The 17,011-nt window shown below is 44.0% G+C and overlaps 4 protein-coding genes across 6 annotated transcripts; 2 read left to right on the top strand and 2 right to left on the bottom strand.

Moving 5' to 3' along the window:
• Positions 1-1,287: 1,287 nt before the first annotated feature.
• On the top strand, positions 1,288-2,127 carry LOC139833164 (calcium-dependent protein kinase 12-like). The gene has a single exon (XM_071823355.1). It carries the CDS (start codon positions 1,325-1,327, stop codon positions 2,057-2,059), a length of 735 nt encoding a protein of 244 aa, XP_071679456.1. The 5' UTR covers positions 1,288-1,324; the 3' UTR covers positions 2,060-2,127.
• A 155-nt stretch (positions 2,128-2,282) lies between these two features.
• LOC139833603 (uncharacterized) lies at positions 2,283-2,732 on the bottom strand. The gene has a single exon (XM_071823921.1). The coding sequence runs from the start codon at positions 2,730-2,732 to the stop codon at positions 2,283-2,285; it is 450 nt and encodes a 149-aa protein (XP_071680022.1).
• A 151-nt stretch (positions 2,733-2,883) lies between these two features.
• Positions 2,884-13,275, top strand: LOC127317283 (uncharacterized). Its single transcript, XM_071823920.1, has 8 exons — positions 2,884-3,019; positions 3,530-3,673; positions 3,751-3,903; positions 4,021-4,133; positions 4,219-4,377; positions 4,446-4,514; positions 10,333-10,391; positions 12,009-13,275. Exons 1-8 carry the CDS (start codon positions 2,884-2,886, stop codon positions 13,273-13,275), a joined length of 2,100 nt encoding a protein of 699 aa, XP_071680021.1.
• Positions 4,797-8,613, bottom strand: LOC127317282 (uncharacterized). Of its 3 annotated transcripts, none has more exons than XR_011748370.1 (5): positions 7,887-8,293; positions 6,767-7,790; positions 6,315-6,625; positions 6,149-6,224; positions 4,797-5,116 (listed from the first exon to the last, which is right to left on the bottom strand). XR_011748370.1 is itself a non-coding variant. In XM_051347811.2 (5 exons), exons 2-5 carry the CDS (start codon positions 6,924-6,926, stop codon positions 5,025-5,027), a joined length of 639 nt encoding a protein of 212 aa, XP_051203771.1. In that variant the 5' UTR covers positions 6,927-6,928; positions 8,490-8,613; the 3' UTR covers positions 4,797-5,024. The 3 variants fall into 3 exon arrangements, 2 of the variants coding, with proteins under 2 accessions (XP_051203771.1, XP_071679455.1); XM_051347811.2 differs by lacking the exon at positions 7,887-8,293 and adding an exon at positions 8,490-8,613 and having other exon boundaries at positions 6,767-6,928; XM_071823354.1 differs by lacking the exon at positions 7,887-8,293 and having other exon boundaries at positions 6,767-7,075.
• Positions 13,276-17,011: the final 3,736 nt, after the last annotated feature.

Genomic DNA, 17,011 nt, shown 5'->3' with positions numbered 1-17,011 from the left:
ATCATTCGATGCAGAGGCTAGGTTCATACCACTTTTCACAAAAAAAAATGGAACATGATTTTGCAACATTGTAAAGAGTTTTTATGTAACCCGTTTGTATTCTGATTTTTCTTTGTTTAACTAGTGTTTCCGATAACAAGCAAACAGCACACATGTACATCTTGGGATGGTACCTCAGGTATACCTTGGGAGGCAATTGGGTGTAGCCCTGTATGGCATATCTTGGGCTAGAAGAGGCTTCGGTCGCAGGTTTGCAAAGGTCAGACTAAAAATAAAATGGTTTCCCACTTAGTGTTTCATGCGGCGGGTTTGAGTTGGAGCTCCTCCCTTATAGAGAGCACATCCGATGCATGCCATCTCATCGCATTAATTACGAATTAAAAATTTACAATGATGTATGTCCGAAAGCACTAATCGGATTAGTGATTCATCTTCACAAATGTGTTCCTATCAAAGAGAGCGAAAAAACAAGATCACCTATTTTGACCAATTCTTTGTTAGCGCAACAGTTATTATTTTTATACACAATGGTTGTTAAATTAACATCAGTCTATAACCAAGATAATAATACATAATTTTCAAATAATATGTACATTGTTTTAAGCACTGCAATTTTTATGTTGTGCTTGAGAGTGAGTATTTCTATTTATATAGCTATAATATTATATCATTTCACTGACAATTGTATCATGCATCCTTGCATTGATTTATAATGATGTACTTACTACAAGTTGGAAATAGTCCAGCAATAAGTGTTAATTTTTTTTAAACTACTCACAAAAATATAGATATGAAAACATGTCAACACACAATCTATTTTTGAACATCTCGCCATGACTAAGCCACCGTGTCCAGTGCACGGGACATTCCAGACTCATGTCACAATTAAGTTCTCTAGAGAAATGTATATGTCCACTGCACGGGACATTCCTTCATCTCTGTGTCGTTGGATCCACAATGTTTACTGCTTTAAGATTTGTGCTATCTGATTCCATTGAGTTTCGGAAAGTTGAAACACATTGGTATGCAACCAAACACAATGATTTCATGCATTGGCAAGTTGTATACTCATCTACAAGAATCTCGAAATGAAATTCTACACACGCCTAAAAGAAGAAAGTTCTGATCGATAAATCAAAGCCGAGGCTTGAATCATTACCACCTCCTTTGAATCTTTATTTTCCCTCGCAGGAGAAGCAAACAAGGCATAAAGCCCAAACCCCGGACCAGAAGCAAACAGAGGCATATATGAGCCTCATCGATCACCCGCAAAACATCTCTCGAAGAAAGACAGAGGCCACCGGAGAAGAGGGAGACATAGAGAATGGGGAACTGCTTCACCAACACCGAGTACACGATAATCCAGCCTTCGCCGCCGTCGGGCCGCCAGCCGTCGGCGAACGCCGAGCACGTTAAGCCGCCACCAAAATGCCCTGAGCATGCGGCCCCGATCGCGAAGCCCCTGCCGTGGTCGACGCCGGCCTGCGGGGTGGTCCTCGTCTGGCCGGCGCTGCAGCGGCCGATGTTGGACGTGCACTCGCTGTACATCCTGGAGCAAGAGCTACGGAACGGGCAGTTCGAAACGACGTACCGGTGCATGGAGCGCGCCACCGGTCTCAGGTACGCCTGCAGGTCCGTGTCGAAGCAGAGGCTGCTGCGGCCGGCCGACGTGGAGGGCGTGCGCCGGGAGGTCACCGTCCTTCAGCACCTCCGCGCGCAGCCCAACATCGCCGAGTTCAGGGCTGCCTTCGAGGACGCCGACAGCGTGCACCTCGTCATGGAGCTGTGCTCCGGCGGGGAGCTCTTGGACCGCGTCGCCGCCAGGGGGAGCTACTCCGAGCGCCAGGCCGCCGCCGCGTGCCGGGACGTCCTCACCGTCGTGCACGTCTGCCACTCCATGGGGGTCATGCACCGGGACATCAGGCCGGAGAACTTCCTGCTCGCCAGCTCCGCCGAGGACGCCCCACTAAAGGCCGTTCACTTCGGGCTCTCCATCTTCATCGAACCTGGTCAGCAGTTCAGCACCATGCCACAAACTTTTGCATCATATGCAAAATAGCCGGCTATCTCATTTAGCCGCGATTTTTTTTGGAGGCTATAAAAGCTATAGCCGGGTTATAGCGGGCTATTTCATTTAGCCTTTTTTTTCAAAAATATTGAAATATTTTTTTTTCGAGGTAGACGGGGGAAAACCCCACCGCTTGTTATTTCATTTCTCGAAAACAGCCAAGAAGCCAGTCAAACATACAGATAGGGGTAACAGGGTGGGGGGAAGAGAAAAATCACATCACAGCCCTAGCGAGTACAAAGGCGCGAAGCGAGTCGAGCGGAGCACGGTCTGCAGGGCGAAGCCGCCACAGCCAAACAGCGATGTAACCCCCTGCTCTTCGTAACGTCGAGCCGGTGGAGTGGCTCACTCCGTTAAAGACGAGGTCGTTCCTCGACTTCCAGATGGACCACAAGATCGCCGCGAGGACGAAACGCCAGGTGTCGAGGGGAGTGGAAGCAGGAGCAGCGAGGTCCCAAAGAGAGAAGCTACCATCAGGGATTGGGACATCCAGCCGGTTCCAAACCGCCGCAGCACGGGGGCAGTCGAAGAAGAGGTGGCCCCCGGTCTCAGGGAGGGAGCAGGCGGCACAGCCACTAGAAGGGGCGCAGTGCTTGTAGAAGAGGTTCGCCCTAGTGCTCAGGCGGTCAATGTCAGCAAGGTACATGAAGATCTTCACCTTCATCGGGATCTTGAGGGACCACGCAACGCAGGTGGAGGGGTCGAGGGGGCGGACCGGCGAGAGGGCCCTATAAGTCTCCCGAGAGCAGAAGCGGGGCGCCGAGGGGGAGTCGATGGCCCGGCCATCGTGGCCCACACCAAGGTGGGTACAGTCGATGAAGCGGCGGATCGAGGCGAGCTCGGCCTCGGCCACGGCGGAGAGGCGCGGCTGGAGGTCCAGCCCCTGGGCCACCACGGTGGCGACGGAAGCATGCTGTCGGGTGCAGTGGGAGAAGAGGGCGGGGAGAAGAGGTGCTCGAAAAAAAAATTGAAATATTTTGTTCAATTATCTTACCAAAAGAAGAGGAAAACTATGACTCGAACACGATTCGCGGTATAACTTATTCAACTATTCAAAGAAAGCAAGTATTTAATTATTTAACTCACAAGTTTTATCTAATTATATTGAACGCAAATTCAGAAAACAAGAAATAGAAAGAAAAGAGAAGAGAAATTCAAATTGCAGGAGGTTTAGCGGCTATATTAGAGGCTAAATAGGGCTATGGCCAGCTATTAGCGGGTTTTTTTTTTCATTTAGGCTATAAATAGCATAGTCGCAGGGGCATGTCTCTTGAAAGGCTATAGCCAGGCTATAGCCGGCTATTTAAAACTTTGTCATATGCCACATTATTTAGACCTTAGTGACTTATTATCAGCGAATTTAGCATAGTTTTTGAACTTTTTGACAGAAGAGTTCATCTCATCATCTCAACGTTGCATATAAATCATATACTACTATACCATTTTTTCCAACAAATGCAGGGAAAGTGTACAAGGACTTTGTAGGAAGTGCAATCTATGTTGCGCCAGAAGTTCTGCATAGAAATTACGGGAGAGAAATTGATGTCTGGAGCGCCGGAGTGATCTTGTATATTCTCTTATGTGGATCACCACCTTTCTGGGCAGGTAAGATTTTCATACATCTTCTGCTCAACATATATACTATCACAAAAGTAAATGCTGCAATTTGCAAATCTGAGCAGAAACGGAGAAGGGCATATTTGATGCTATACTGGTGGGCAAAGTTGATTTCTATACCAGCCCGTGGCCGGCGATATCTGGAAGTGCAAAAGATCTTATCAGACAAATGCTAAACAGAGATCCCAAGAAGCGTATTACGGCAGTGCAGGCCCTAGGTACTTAATAGTACACCATCTGTGGTTATGAATGTAGACCAGCTTTTGTGCATTTGTATATATAGTTTATATATATATATGGCATCCCAATAAATCGACGTCTTCATCCATGTGCAGAACACCCATGGCTCAAAGAAGGTGGGGCATCTCACGGACCTATGGATGGTGCGGCCATATTGAAAGCAAAGCAATTCAAGGAGACGAACAAGCTAAAACAACTAGCTGCTAAGGTGAATCCTCCTTGACAAAGATGACATCTACTTTGTCTTTCGGTGTAATTGAGCTGACGTACTGCTCCTTTCATTTCAACCCAAGTCAACTGCAGAGAAGATATCGCCAGAGGAAATCGAGGGCCTGAAACAGATGTTCCGTAACATGGATACAGACAAGAGCGGGAAAATCACACTTGAAGAGCTGAGGATTGGTTTGACATCAAAGATTAGCGAACCAGAGGTTCAGAAGCTTATGGAAGCGGTAAGATCATCACTTGTATTTTGTTTCAGCATAAGATAAGTATATATGAAGATTTCACTATGATTCAGGTTGATGTAGACAAGAGCGGCAACGTGGATTACACGGAGTTCCTGGCCACCATGATGAATAAACATAAGGCCTCGTTCGGCAGCAGTGTTTTTGTGAGTTTTAAGGGGGGTTTTGAGAGGTGTTTTGGGTGAAAATAACAACCACCCAAAACACTACCCAAAACACTACAAAACCCCTATCATCAAAAACGCTTGTCAAAACACTTGTTTGACACACTTGTTTTACAAACCAGTGTATTTAAGTGTTTTCAACACAAATGGATAAAAATTCGATCTTTTTTTGACAGTTTAAACTATATTTGTATCACAAATAAAAATCTGATCTTTTTAGCACACTATGATAGATAGAAATTCAATAAACCATGATTGTATTGAACAATAAAAATACGAGCTTGTCAACAACGGGACATAACTGATCTGTGGGCACACTAAAACAAGACAAAACTCAAGAAATATGACACTTTGACATGATGTTAAACTCTGTCTACCAAACGCACATGCCATGTCCTGAAGCTAAAGATTTGCTAAACAATAAATTATCTTTCTTGTTTCAGCTGAGTTTTAACAACAAATATCTTATCAGCAAATGACATGAATCCACACTTCAAGAACTGCAAAAGGCCAGCTAGCATGAACAGAAGTCTTCTCTAAGTTGCTCATCGATCCGTAGCCTGCAGCAATGAACAAGTAAAATCATTGAGCATCTGCCATCCACACACAGATTCAAAACAAGCATCGAGGAAAATAATATGATCTGCTAGCTGGCACGAATTCTAGAAACTGTGGCTTTGTATGAAAGATCATTCAGTATGACAGATCAGAGTGTGCAATTTACTGATATGAACAGTCAAGCTAGCATGACATCAATGATCAGAGAGTGCAATTTACTGATATACTACGTATAGGATAAGCTAATGTTCATATATCTCTAGAAAAATGAAAGGTTTTGTGTGCTATATTCTGTATGACAAACGATAATTAGGAACTGGACTGAAGCTTAGTACACTAGGGTTCAACTCGTGCCAAGAGGGCATAAATTAAAAACATTCGCCTGTTGAACTGCAACAAGGGGGGTTGAGTTTGAGTACAAACTTTCGCCTGTCCAACTGTAACGAACATATGTGCGGAAGTACCGAACCAGGCAGCCGCATGCCAAGATAACAGCATGTAATGACCTCTAGACGCTGTGCTAGGAACTGAAACAAACTACAGACACCATCCAGGTTCACACATAATAGCCAGTGACACTAACAGAACAAACAGCAGCAACCGGGTGGACCTAGGCACGGCATTGCGCGACCAACAGAACCAACTGCAGGAACCAGCCACTTACTCTAGCTAATATCATTTCTGTTTCGTTCAGATGAGTACAGCCACTACCTAGGTAATGAAGCATGCAAGTAGTAAGCACAACAACCACCAGATGTTTATACAGGACCGAATGTTACTAGGAGCATACTTCAGTCTATTTTCTTTCCACCCAGGAAATGAAAAGTTTCTATCAGTGTAACTCTGCGGCTATTTTAGAAAACTGAATAGGAAGTTTACTAGAGCCTTTCTTTCAGTGTAACTCTGCGGCTATTTTGGAAACAGATGTGGGTCGGTAGAACTGACTATTATATGAACTTGTCAGCAGTGTAAATTATTACTGGTTAGTACAATGGATGACAATATGTTCACTGCAAGCATAGTACATATATTACCTTCATAAAGTTGTCCAAGTGAATCATAGAGAGGAAAAGCTTTTGTTTTGAATCTCTTGATTCTTGTACCAAATGACTGCAAGAGTTAAAAAATATGTGACTACAATAGTTGAATAAATAATGACTACAGAAAGTTTAGTTTAATGGGTCAAAATTGAAGGCTTACAATTTCCAGATTTTCCCAAAGATGGGGCTCAGCCTGTAGCTTGAATTGGCTTTCATCCCACCCAACCCCACTTTGCATTCTTGCTTCTTTTAGCATCCTGTAGTCTCTCTTTAAATCTTTCTCCTTATCTTGTATTTGAGACTTCTCCATTCTGAGATATGGGTGTCGAGATAGGAAAAGCTTCACCATTACATTCCACGTTTCACTACTCCACCCATTTTGTCCTCTATGGAATGTATTGTTATGCTCAAGAAGAATATCCACTAGAGACTTCTCCATTCCTATGTTCCATGAGGCTCTAGGTTTCCCAGCTACAAAATACAAGAGCTACAAATAAAATTCCAGTACATTTTGCAAATCATGTTGTCCATTCCAGAAACAATAAGCATGGAAAATCTTGCATATATCAAGCAAATATCCAGGTATCAATATAGTACAATAGTATTGGGTACCTTTTGGAGAAGCTTTTTTCTTAAATTTAGGTGAAGTCTTCTTTGTGCAATTTGGAGACGCCCTTTTCTTATTTCTTTTCCCACCTGAGAAGGCCTTCTGCACATTATGCTTAGGAGAGCCTGTGGCATACACCACCTGAGATGCTTTCTTAGGAATCATATCTGCTTACATTATAAAACACCACAAAAGATTATGACAATTATCAAAGATAAACACAATGCCATTAGAAATAGTTCTTTATTACATAGTTAAACACCACGAAACAGTTCCTTTGTTACATGAATAAACACCACAAAATAGTTCCCAGTTACATGATAAAACACTACAAATCTTTTAGGCAATGTAGTCATTCCACATTTGAAAAGCAATGTGATCTCTCAATTGATTGCCTAGCACATGGTTCTCGTGGAGCTGGTTTTCTTGGATATTTTCTCCATCACCATTTGGCAGATCCACAAACACAGCAGGGTCTATGTTATCCTCTTGATCCTCAAGCCACTCTTCATCTCCATCTTGCAATTTTATTATATTATGGAACACCGCTGCAGCAGCTGGGATCTTCACTTGATTTGTTATAGAATGGAAAGTACCAACATTTAGGATTGGGAACCGTTTCTTCAGAATTCCTATAAGCCTTTCAATGTGATTTCTTGCAATGGCATGTCGGTAATTAAATAACTCCATATGGTTCTGCGGCGCATGGTGACCATGGCCCCACTCTTTCAAATGATACCTTACACCTCTGTATGGTGCAAGGAAGTGCTGGGTGTTTGCGTAACCGCCATCCACTAAATAAAATTTTCCATTTGGTACATTAAAACCATTGAGTAGCGCAGAACTAAGTACACGGGCGTCAGTAGCGGAACCTTCCCATCCACACGATATGAATGTCACATTCAGGTCAAAATCACAGGCTAGCATAAGATTCTGGCTTAGTGACCCTTTCCTATTCCTCCACGGAGCTTGAAGTTGAGGAGACCTAGTGACAGGAACATGTGACCCGTCTATGGCACCTAAACAATTCTGCAAATGGGAAAGGGAATGGTAGTCATTGTTCTTTAGATTATCGGAATAAGATAAGAAAAGAAACTTTTGAAGTGACAAAGAAAAAAATGAAACCTCAAAATATGGGAAGAAGCGGTCATCATTTGCGATTTTGGAATGTGGCCCGTCAATGTGTCGAGGCCTCAGAAAACGACTTGCTAGGATGGGAACAACATCAAAAAACTCGTTGATGTAATCATGGAATGTTGAGGCGCTATGCTGAAACGCCACCTGTAGATCCTCATACGATGCGTTGTGTGATAGCATATACAGGAAAAAGGCCAACTTTTCTTCGACCTTTATGGTGTCGCTATCTGATATAAGACCTTCAGTTCTAAGATAAGATGCAATCCATCTAAAGATTTCTGGTTCCATCCTAAAAGCAGTCAAGCAATCTTTAAGATGACCATTAAGAAGTCTCCTAACTTTCCTTCTGCCATAAGTGATGGAGGAATGACGTTTAGTCTTTTCTGTATTTTTCAGGTAGAGGTACAGTGCTGGTAGAATGGAGAAAAATAGCTCATCATCATCATCCCTCTTCCTCTTCCTAATCCGTTCTAGGCTTTGTTGATCCATTTAAGACTAACGGAAAGCAATAAGCAGTCACAAACATGCATAAAGCTCTAACAAACATCCATAAAGCAGTAATGAAAAGCAATAAGTAGGTTGTGGACTTACCGAAGTCCGGCGTGCTCACAGGGTCCCAGGAGGGCGGCGGCTCGTCAATTCCCGCAAGAATCCGTGAATAGAGACCCTGCAAGAAGATTCAAAACAAACATGCTATGACTTCTGACGCCTTCTTGCTATCGCGAGCATGCAAGTACAAACACTATAAACTAAGCTATACCACCAACAAGAAATTACAATCACTGTAAACAGGCTGCGGGGGTTTCACCAAGGATTGTACCTATGGTTGTTTGCTTAGTTACCAGTGAACTAAGCTTAGTATTCTATGCACTTGATCTGCACAACTAAGTAAAGTAACCCAGGCAAGTTAGGAACGAAATAATATAACAGCTATACAAAAACGAAACTACAATCTGGTCATTTTGAAACCACCACCCAATGGCAACAGAGAGCTGCCCCACCACAAGCATGTAAATATATACAGATAATACTGGGACACCACGAATTTTTAGTGGCAACACACTTGAGTCCCCATGTAAACATATACAGATAATAAAACAAGAAGTAGTCGTACATATGATTTGAGTCAAACATAGTGCATAGTTGCTAGCTACTAGTTAGCAAATTAAATAGATTATATTCATGGCACGATTATCTCTGAAGTCTGAACTGTAGTATGCATTGAGGAACTAAGCTACTATGAAGATAGAACTCAATGCTGAATCAAAAACAAATCTCCAGATCAAGAAATTATTGACTACACATCAGAACTAAGCTACTCTTTCTTGAAACCATGTCCATGATGTACTTTTCAACTGCATTGAAATATATTTTGTAACAAGTCACAGCCAAGGAGATTTAAAAAATGCAGGACACTTCCTAAAAATGCTCCTCTGCTTGTTCTCTCATTTTTTTACAGAGCCAGAATACTAAGATATATTATCACTGTATATACCACAGCAGGTTACTATAACCAAGTTTATACAAAACCTCGTAGAAAATAACATTCATATTTTCACAAAGACAACAAAATAAAACCAGATATAAAGAAACAAGCAACCCTCGCATGACTTGTAGGTTTACTAGCATCTCCTACTGCTTAACCTTCAGATTTCTTATTCTTAGATACACAAACAGGTTGGTTGTGCAAGACAATTGTGGTCAATCCAGGGCATCATAAGATCCTAGCACCATATATAAAGAAACAAGCAGCCCTCGCATGACTTGTAGGTTTACTAGCATCTCCTACTGCTTATCTTTAGCCAGTCAAATGTCACAAGCAGCACAAATCTACAAGGTTCATCATCACTACAGGGATCAAGAACCTAGAATTCAAGAACAAACCTAGAAATCAAGAACCCTAGAAATCAAGTACCCTAGAGTCTTCACTACAGGGAGAGGAGGTGGATGGAACTCACAAACGACTCCAGCTTCGCACGAGAGGAGGGGGCAGCGGCAGGATCTCCCGGTCGGCGGCGGCAGGAACGCGTCGGCGGCGCCGTCAGCGGGAGCGTCGGCGTGAGGGAGCGGCGGCGGGACAGTGTGAGGGAGCGGCGGCGAGACAGCGTGAGGGAGCGGCGGCGTGGCCTTGGAGTGTCGGCGGCGGCTGCGGCGCCGGCGTGGTCTTGGAGCGTCGGTGGCGGCGACCGGACAGCGTCGCCTCTTCGTCCCTCGCCGCCAGCGACGAAAACGCGAGGGGGGTGGAGCGTTTCGATTCCACCCCGACCCGACGTGTCTTCGGGTGTTTTCTGGGCCCTAACCTAGCCAAATCCGGTCCACCGAACGGCCCACGAGTGTTTTGAAGTGTTTTGGAGTGTTTTAATCTGGCCCGAAAAAAACACCCCAAAACCGGCCCAAACACTTCTAATTACACTGGCACCGAACGAGGCCTAAGGTGGAAAAGGAGGAGGATTTGTTGCTTCCATTTCAACACTTTGACAAAGACAACAACGGGTGGCTTGGCAACCCCCGGGGGATCGGACGTTTCATCGTCCGCCTGCAGGGAGCGACACGCGTCCTTCTTCGTGGCAAGACCCAACCGACCAAAGCAGGGTCCACCCAAACCTTATCTCTTTCCCTTTCTTCTTCCTCCGCTTCTCCACACGGAAATCCTCCACGTTTTTTTTCTGTCGAAGCAACTCCCTCCGTACCACCGCCCGGTGCCCCGCACCTCCTTCCGCCGCCGCGCTCGCCTTCCTACCTCCCCGATGACCTACACCTCCTTCCGCCACCGCGCTGCATCTCCTCCCCTCGCTGAGGTCGCGGCCGCGACCGTCGACGGCTGCGTAGACGGGCAGGACAACAAGGCGGCGGAGTTCGGAGGAGATCATGTGGACAGTGGACTTCATGGCCAGAAGCGTCGTCGGCGGTGGAGGCGCAGAGGGCAACATGGAGGTGTGGTTTTAAGCAGCACCTTCGTCTCCACTAGGCATCACTGCTACAAGAACCTACCGCCGGAGCAGCAAGCGGTCGCCGGCATTGCTTCCGCTTCGAGCCGTTGCCGACGGTGCTGCGAGGAGATGGTACCGTACTTGGTCGGTGCTACAAATGTCAGCCGCAGTTGCTTCCTTCGGTGGTCAGTGATGCTACCGTACATGGTCGACGGCGCTACAAATGTCGGCCGTCTGCTACAATAGTTGGTCGCCGCTGCTACAAATGCTGGCCGCAGATGCTACAATGGCTAGTCGCCGGTGCTACATCGTAGGCTATCGCCGCTTGTTTGGCTGCAAATGTCAGCGGCAGGTGCTACAAATGTCCGCCACCGTTGCTAAAAACGCCCGCCGCCTTTGCTACAAGGGCAGGCCGAACGACCATCTCTGCAGCAACCATGGCGGGGAGCTACGACCAATGGAGATGATGCTGCAAACGATGATGACTTTTTGCTACCAACCGGAGGTACTTCTGCTCTGGGCCGGGAGAGGCGCTGGCGACACGAGTTTCTCTGCGCGGCCAGGCTAGGGTGCTGCAAGCTGGCCTCGACGTCACCGGCGTTGCTGCAGGCGGAGCTCGGCGGCGCGTGCTGCCGGCGGGGATAGGGTGCTGCAAGCTGGCCTCGACGTCGCCGGCGTTGCTGCATGCGGAACTCGGCGGCGTGATGCCGGCGGGGCTGGGTTCTACAAGCTGGCCTCGACGTTGCCGGCATTGCTGCCGGCGGAACTCGGCGGCGCGTGCTGCAGGCGGGGCTGGGCTGCTGCAAGCTGGCCTGGATGTCGCCGGCGTTGCTGCAGGCGAGAGTCAGCGGCGCTACCCAAATTCCTTTTTTAGTGTGTGCGTGACTGCGTGAGGGGTGGGAGGAGCAGGGGCGATGGAGTTTTGGTTTCTCTTCTTTGATTTTCTTCACGAGGCCGTTGACCAGATCAGACGGCTGTATCGTTTCAATGGGGTGGCTGCGGGACCCGGGGGATCGGGGGATTTGATCCCCCGGGAGACGCTCAGCTCTTTCCCTAACCAAAAAATAGTATACTTTATCTTGCATGATTAAACATAGATTAAGAGTGATAAACTTAACCAATGCTAAACTTCTGAAGCTAATTACCTACAAATCGTTATTTTAATGTGTAAAAAGAACAGACATGCAACACATGGCGAGAAAGATGGAACGAGAGTCATCGAGACAAGCAAAAGCAGTGGCATGAAGAATGAAAAGAAAGAAGCAGAACCAGAACTGAATAAACCTGAGAATGCTAATGTGATAATGGAAGATGTGCCTTCAAGTCAAGCAGAATTTGAGAAAAAACTTGAAGAAGAGTTGAGAAAGAAGTTGCTTGGACAGAAATTAGCAGGTGGGACTGGGGTTAGCATTAGTGGAAACGATGAGCAACATGTACTTCAAGACAACAACATGCATGATACGGGTGATGATGGAGGACTGGGGAAGACTGAAAAAGAAGTGAATAACTATGAATACCAGGATAAAAACCATGGGGGGATAGCAGATATTACTGATGATAAGATAAAAGGTGGGACTGTGGTTAGCATTAGTGGAAACAATGAGCAACATGTACTTCAAGACAACAACATGCATGATACGGGTGATGATGGAGGACTGGGGAAGACTGAAAAAGAAGTGAATAACTATGAATACCAGGATAAAAACCATGGGGGGATAGCAGATACTACTGATGATAAGATAAAAGGTGGGACTGGGGTTAGCATTAGTGGAAACAATGAGCAACATGTACTTCAAGACAACAACATGCATGATACGGGTGATGATGGAGAACTGGGGAAGACTGAAAAAGAAGTGAATAACTATGAATACCAGGATAAAAACCATGGGGGGGTAGCAGATATTACTGATGATAAGATAAAAGGTGGGACTGGGGTTAGCATTAGTGGAAACAATGAGCAACATGTACTTCAAGACAACAACATACATGATACGGGTGTTGATGGAGGACTGGAAAAGACTGAAAAAGAAGTGAATAACTATGAATACCAGGATAAAAACCATGCGGGGATGGAAGATATTACTGATGATAAGATAAATTCTGATGCCTTTTCTAGAAAACATGAGTATAGTGCACAACAGATCCAAGAGAGTAACCAGGATGGAGGGACCGATACAGATGAATCTGATAGTGGGACCTTAGCAGGTGAAAAATACATAGAGGATGTCAACAGTTCTCAAGTGACTACTGGGGTAGATAAAGAAAATTTTGTAGAAATAGGGAGGAGGATAAGTGGGAGAACAAACACATATCATATGATGGACAATGCAGTGGAGAGGTCAGCAAAAAACCTGGAAACAGTGCCTGGTGAGAATGCTTTGCCTACATTCTTCAATTCTAGTTATGAACTAATTATAGCATTGCTGATAAGATTGGTGTTAATATAGTAAATAATGATGTAGAAATTAATAATTCCATTAATTTTATTCAGTCTTAAGAGGGAGCGAGATGTAAAGTTAATTTAGCAAAAGTTCAGACCTGATACACTTCCTTTGGATGGTGAGGCAAAACTACCTGGTTTGGTCCAAGACCACAAAGGTGTTTTTAGATTCCGTGGATACTTATGAAACTTAGATGGTTTTTAGATACATATACTTATGAAACTAGCTAGTTAGAGAAAGTAGATAAATGTGTAAGAAGTTTAGCTGGTTTAAGTAGAAGTGTAGGATACAAAGTAGGTGGTAGAATTAGAGGCGGAGATGGATACAGATGAAAAATAGGAGATAGTTTGCTAGGAAGACTAATTTGATTATTACATTTATTATGTCCCTGAATTTTTACGAATTCCAAGGCTTCGAGTGAACCTGCAAAAAAAGAACTGTATATTTTGAAGTCATTAGAGATTACAATTTATAGGTTGTAGGGATTCATGGAACTAAAAAATACCGAGTGAGTGGGAGTGGTGTTTTGGCACATGGGAGCATACGCTTCCATTACTTCGCAATACATCTTAGACGTATTTTAAAATGTCAAAAAGATTGAAACAAAAAATCCACACGAACATCTCCCCATGCTACGCGTCCACAAAGGTGTTTCATGAAAAATTGACTTATCATGTAACGTGTGTAAAAAAGACAAAATTTGTTGCTAAAAATAGGTTTTTTACGAGACAAGTTTTCTCTTTTTTACACATACCACAAAAAATATCGTTTTTTCTCGAAACTTGACGAACACACATATATTGTGGAGATGTGCATGTTGAATTTTTTGTCAAATTTTTTGAAATTTCAAAAAAAAAATTGGTAGAAGGAACATACGCACTCGAGAGCCAAATTGAATTTCCGTGGGTTAATTTCATACAAAATTTGAGTGTTAATATAAGTTTTACTTGTATTTTTGTTCCAGCAAAAGGTCAGTATTTTTGGATGTTATTAGGAGAAAATGATAATTTTTTTGATATAATTGAACAAGGAGGCGATTTTCGTAGTAGAATTCAAATAAAAAGGAAGGTCTCGGGTGAGACTTTAGTGAAAGTATATGGTGCTGCTCATAGTAGAGACAAAGATAATTTCTTGTTGAATTGTTACATATTTAGGAGGAAAATGATAAACCTTTTGTGGCAGGTGGAGACTTTAATACTATTAATTAGAAGACTTCTGATGTAATAAGCACTGCAAATCATATAAATGGTCAAGAATTTTCAACTCAACTATAGAACACGATAAAATAAAAGAGTAAGTGTTTATTGTGAGAAATTTTACTTGGTCAAATAATGAAGAAGAGCCTACTTTTGAAAAACTAGATAAAATGGTACTGATTGGGATAGTTGGTTTCCGTTAAATTTTCTTACAGCCCTGCCTTGTGCTATTTCTTAACATACTCCTCTTTGAATTGTAGCAAACACTGGCTGGAAGAATGACAAGAATGAAGAACAAAAAGAACTCAAAAAACTAGAGAATGATAATGCGGAAATGGAAGAAGTGCCTTCAAGTCAAGGAACTTGACGACCAAGAGCTGAGTAAGAAGATGCTTGGTAAAAAATTAGCACCTGGGACTGGAGTGAACATTAGTGGAAATAATGAACAAGATTTTCAAAGCAACAACCTGCTGGAGATGGGTGTTGATAGAAGAGTGGTGAACACTGAAAGAGAACTATAAATACCAGGATGGAAACCATGTGGAGATGGAAAGATTTCACTATGCTAATCAAGCGGCTTGAGTTGAGTGACCCTGCGAAAAATAATTGTATTTATTCTAAACGTAATTAGCGAATGTTTTTTAATGCACAAAAATAAAGATAACTCAAGCAATATTATCTTCTTGGACTTAACACCTCAGGGGCTGGTGAGTGATGGTGGTTAACTGGTTTGTTTCTTTGTGCAAGGAGGCTAGCAAGTTTCAAGAACATTGCATATACGGTAGACATCTGGTCATACTATTTAGCATTCTCAGTATTTTTGCTTCATTTTTTGAGCTAGCAATATTTTTTAACAATACCAAAAATCTTTTTTTCTTTCTATTTTAGCATGCATGTTCTTTTTTTTGTTGTAAAGGGTCTCGATTAATTCTTCTTTCCGCTTCCTCGGATGGGCCTGCATATAGTTCAAGTGGTCACTTCCCCTTGGGCCCAACAAAGAGCAAACTAGGGATTTTTAGTCTGTGTATCTGTCCTGGGCCCGCCCATCGAACAAATGGTTTCCACATAAAAAATAATAAAAACTAGGGCAAACATGTAATAGCTTATTAGGAATTGTAGACAAGAGCAAACTTGATAGGAGCAAGTGCTTTTTAAAGGAAGACGAATTAACAACACACATTTTGGTCTTAGATGGACACCAAAGCTTGGTCAAGATCCCATCAAGACCAGCAGCCCTACTTTGAAGTTTCAATACCACATGTGGGCCAAGCTATAGCTTAAGCACACATATAATACTCCGTAACTAACAGAAGGATGGGTGCATGAATGCATGGCCTTAAGATCTCTTGGTGTCGTCTTTGCAGATGAGCTGGTGTGATGGTGAAGACACCAGCAAAGCAAGTCACTAGACTTCTTTGCCCGTCCAGTAAAGAAGCTGTCACATGCATGTCTACACTCCACGCTATAGCAAACATATAGGAGTCTCCAACATATAGTGTCCTAGAGAAATAAAAAGGAAAAGGGAAAAAAGTGAAAGGAAGACAAGTAAAGAGATGCATATGGAGACACACATGGTGTGGTGTGACCGTATGAGTCGATCTTGGGATGTTTGCATTTACGTTACTATCATGGGAGAAATTGTTGCCCGGATTGGATGGATATATGAACCGAGGCCGATCGAGCTAGATGTCCAACAACTTAACGTGGTACGGTTTTGCCGTGGTGCCAAGCAAGGGCGGACCCAGGAAAATTTACGAGTGGGGACAAATCAAGTGAGTGGGAGCATTGCTTGCTAAAACTTTGCTGAATTTGAACTTTTTTCTCTCGAATATGAACAAATACAATAAAAAATTAAAATTTTGAGTGGGTGTTAAGGGTGTCTCTAGCAGCTCGACGCAAACAGACCAAAAGTGTCCGTTTGAGTCTGGCTGGTCAAAATTTGGGTAAAACCCCAATCCACATGCCCGACGCAAACTGATAGGCGTATCCGAGGCCGACGCATTGGTGGCCCAAATTTGGGCTTGGAATGCATCGGCGGGGACAATAAGTGAGTCCGCTCGCGTCCACCTCTAGTTGGCCCGGAGCCCGTCTGCCAAGAACATCATACCCACCTCAGACATTCATGGCCCTACGTCCCCTTTGCAACCGTAGAGTGACGCCGTCGTGTGCCCTTCTGCTCGCCATCGTCTGTTCGGCCCGCAGCTCGTCGGAGGACATTATTGGTGCCGGTGTTGTGGAGTGCCCTTGTCGGCCTCATTGCAGCCACTACCTTGCCACTTGTCCACATGGAACCACCCACCGGAATTAATGCCCACGACCTGTTTGGCCAATTGCTTGGTACGAAAATCTGGACTGTTTTGGGGGATTTGTGACAAATACCCAACCCATTGATCCATTATTGTTGCCCGCGGATGGAGCTAAGGCAATCAATCGACTTCTCCATCAACGAAATCCTCGATAGCTCGTTGAACGATGCGCCAGATGGCTCTTCGAAACTCATGGTTGCCGCGACCTCTTTCATCCACGAGCACACTGAGACGAAGAGG

This window comes from Lolium perenne, chromosome 7 (assembly GCF_019359855.2).
Source record: "Lolium perenne isolate Kyuss_39 chromosome 7, Kyuss_2.0, whole genome shotgun sequence".
Lineage (NCBI taxonomy): Eukaryota > Viridiplantae > Streptophyta > Magnoliopsida > Poales > Poaceae > Lolium > Lolium perenne.
The sequence above is the reverse complement of the archived record's forward strand: the minus strand, read 5'-3'. Positions and strand labels throughout refer to the sequence as shown.

Excerpts from the sequence above, each read along its gene's own strand:
- LOC139833164 (XM_071823355.1), top strand. The coding sequence starts at position 1,325 with ATGGGGAACTGCTTCACCAACACCGAGTACACGATAATCCAGCCTTCG.
- LOC139833603 (XM_071823921.1), bottom strand. The coding sequence starts at position 2,732 with ATGAAGGTGAAGATCTTCATGTACCTTGCTGACATTGACCGCCTGAGC.
- LOC127317283 (XM_071823920.1), top strand. The coding sequence starts at position 2,884 with ATGAAGCGGCGGATCGAGGCGAGCTCGGCCTCGGCCACGGCGGAGAGG. Across the intron at positions 3,904-4,020 it reads TACGGCAGTGCAGGCCCTAG|AACACCCATGGCTCAAAGAA; the intron begins GTACTTAATAGT and ends ATCCATGTGCAG. Across the intron at positions 10,392-12,008 it reads TTTGACAAAGACAACAACGG|ACATGCAACACATGGCGAGA; the intron begins GTGGCTTGGCAA and ends TAAAAAGAACAG.
- LOC127317282 (XM_051347811.2), bottom strand. The coding sequence starts at position 6,926 with ATGATTCCTAAGAAAGCATCTCAGGTGGTGTATGCCACAGGCTCTCCT. Across the intron at positions 6,626-6,766 it reads GAAAAAAGCTTCTCCAAAAG|CTGGGAAACCTAGAGCCTCA; the intron begins GTACCCAATACT and ends TGTATTTTGTAG. Across the intron at positions 6,225-6,314 it reads TTTGGGAAAATCTGGAAATT|TCATTTGGTACAAGAATCAA; the intron begins GTAAGCCTTCAA and ends TAACTCTTGCAG.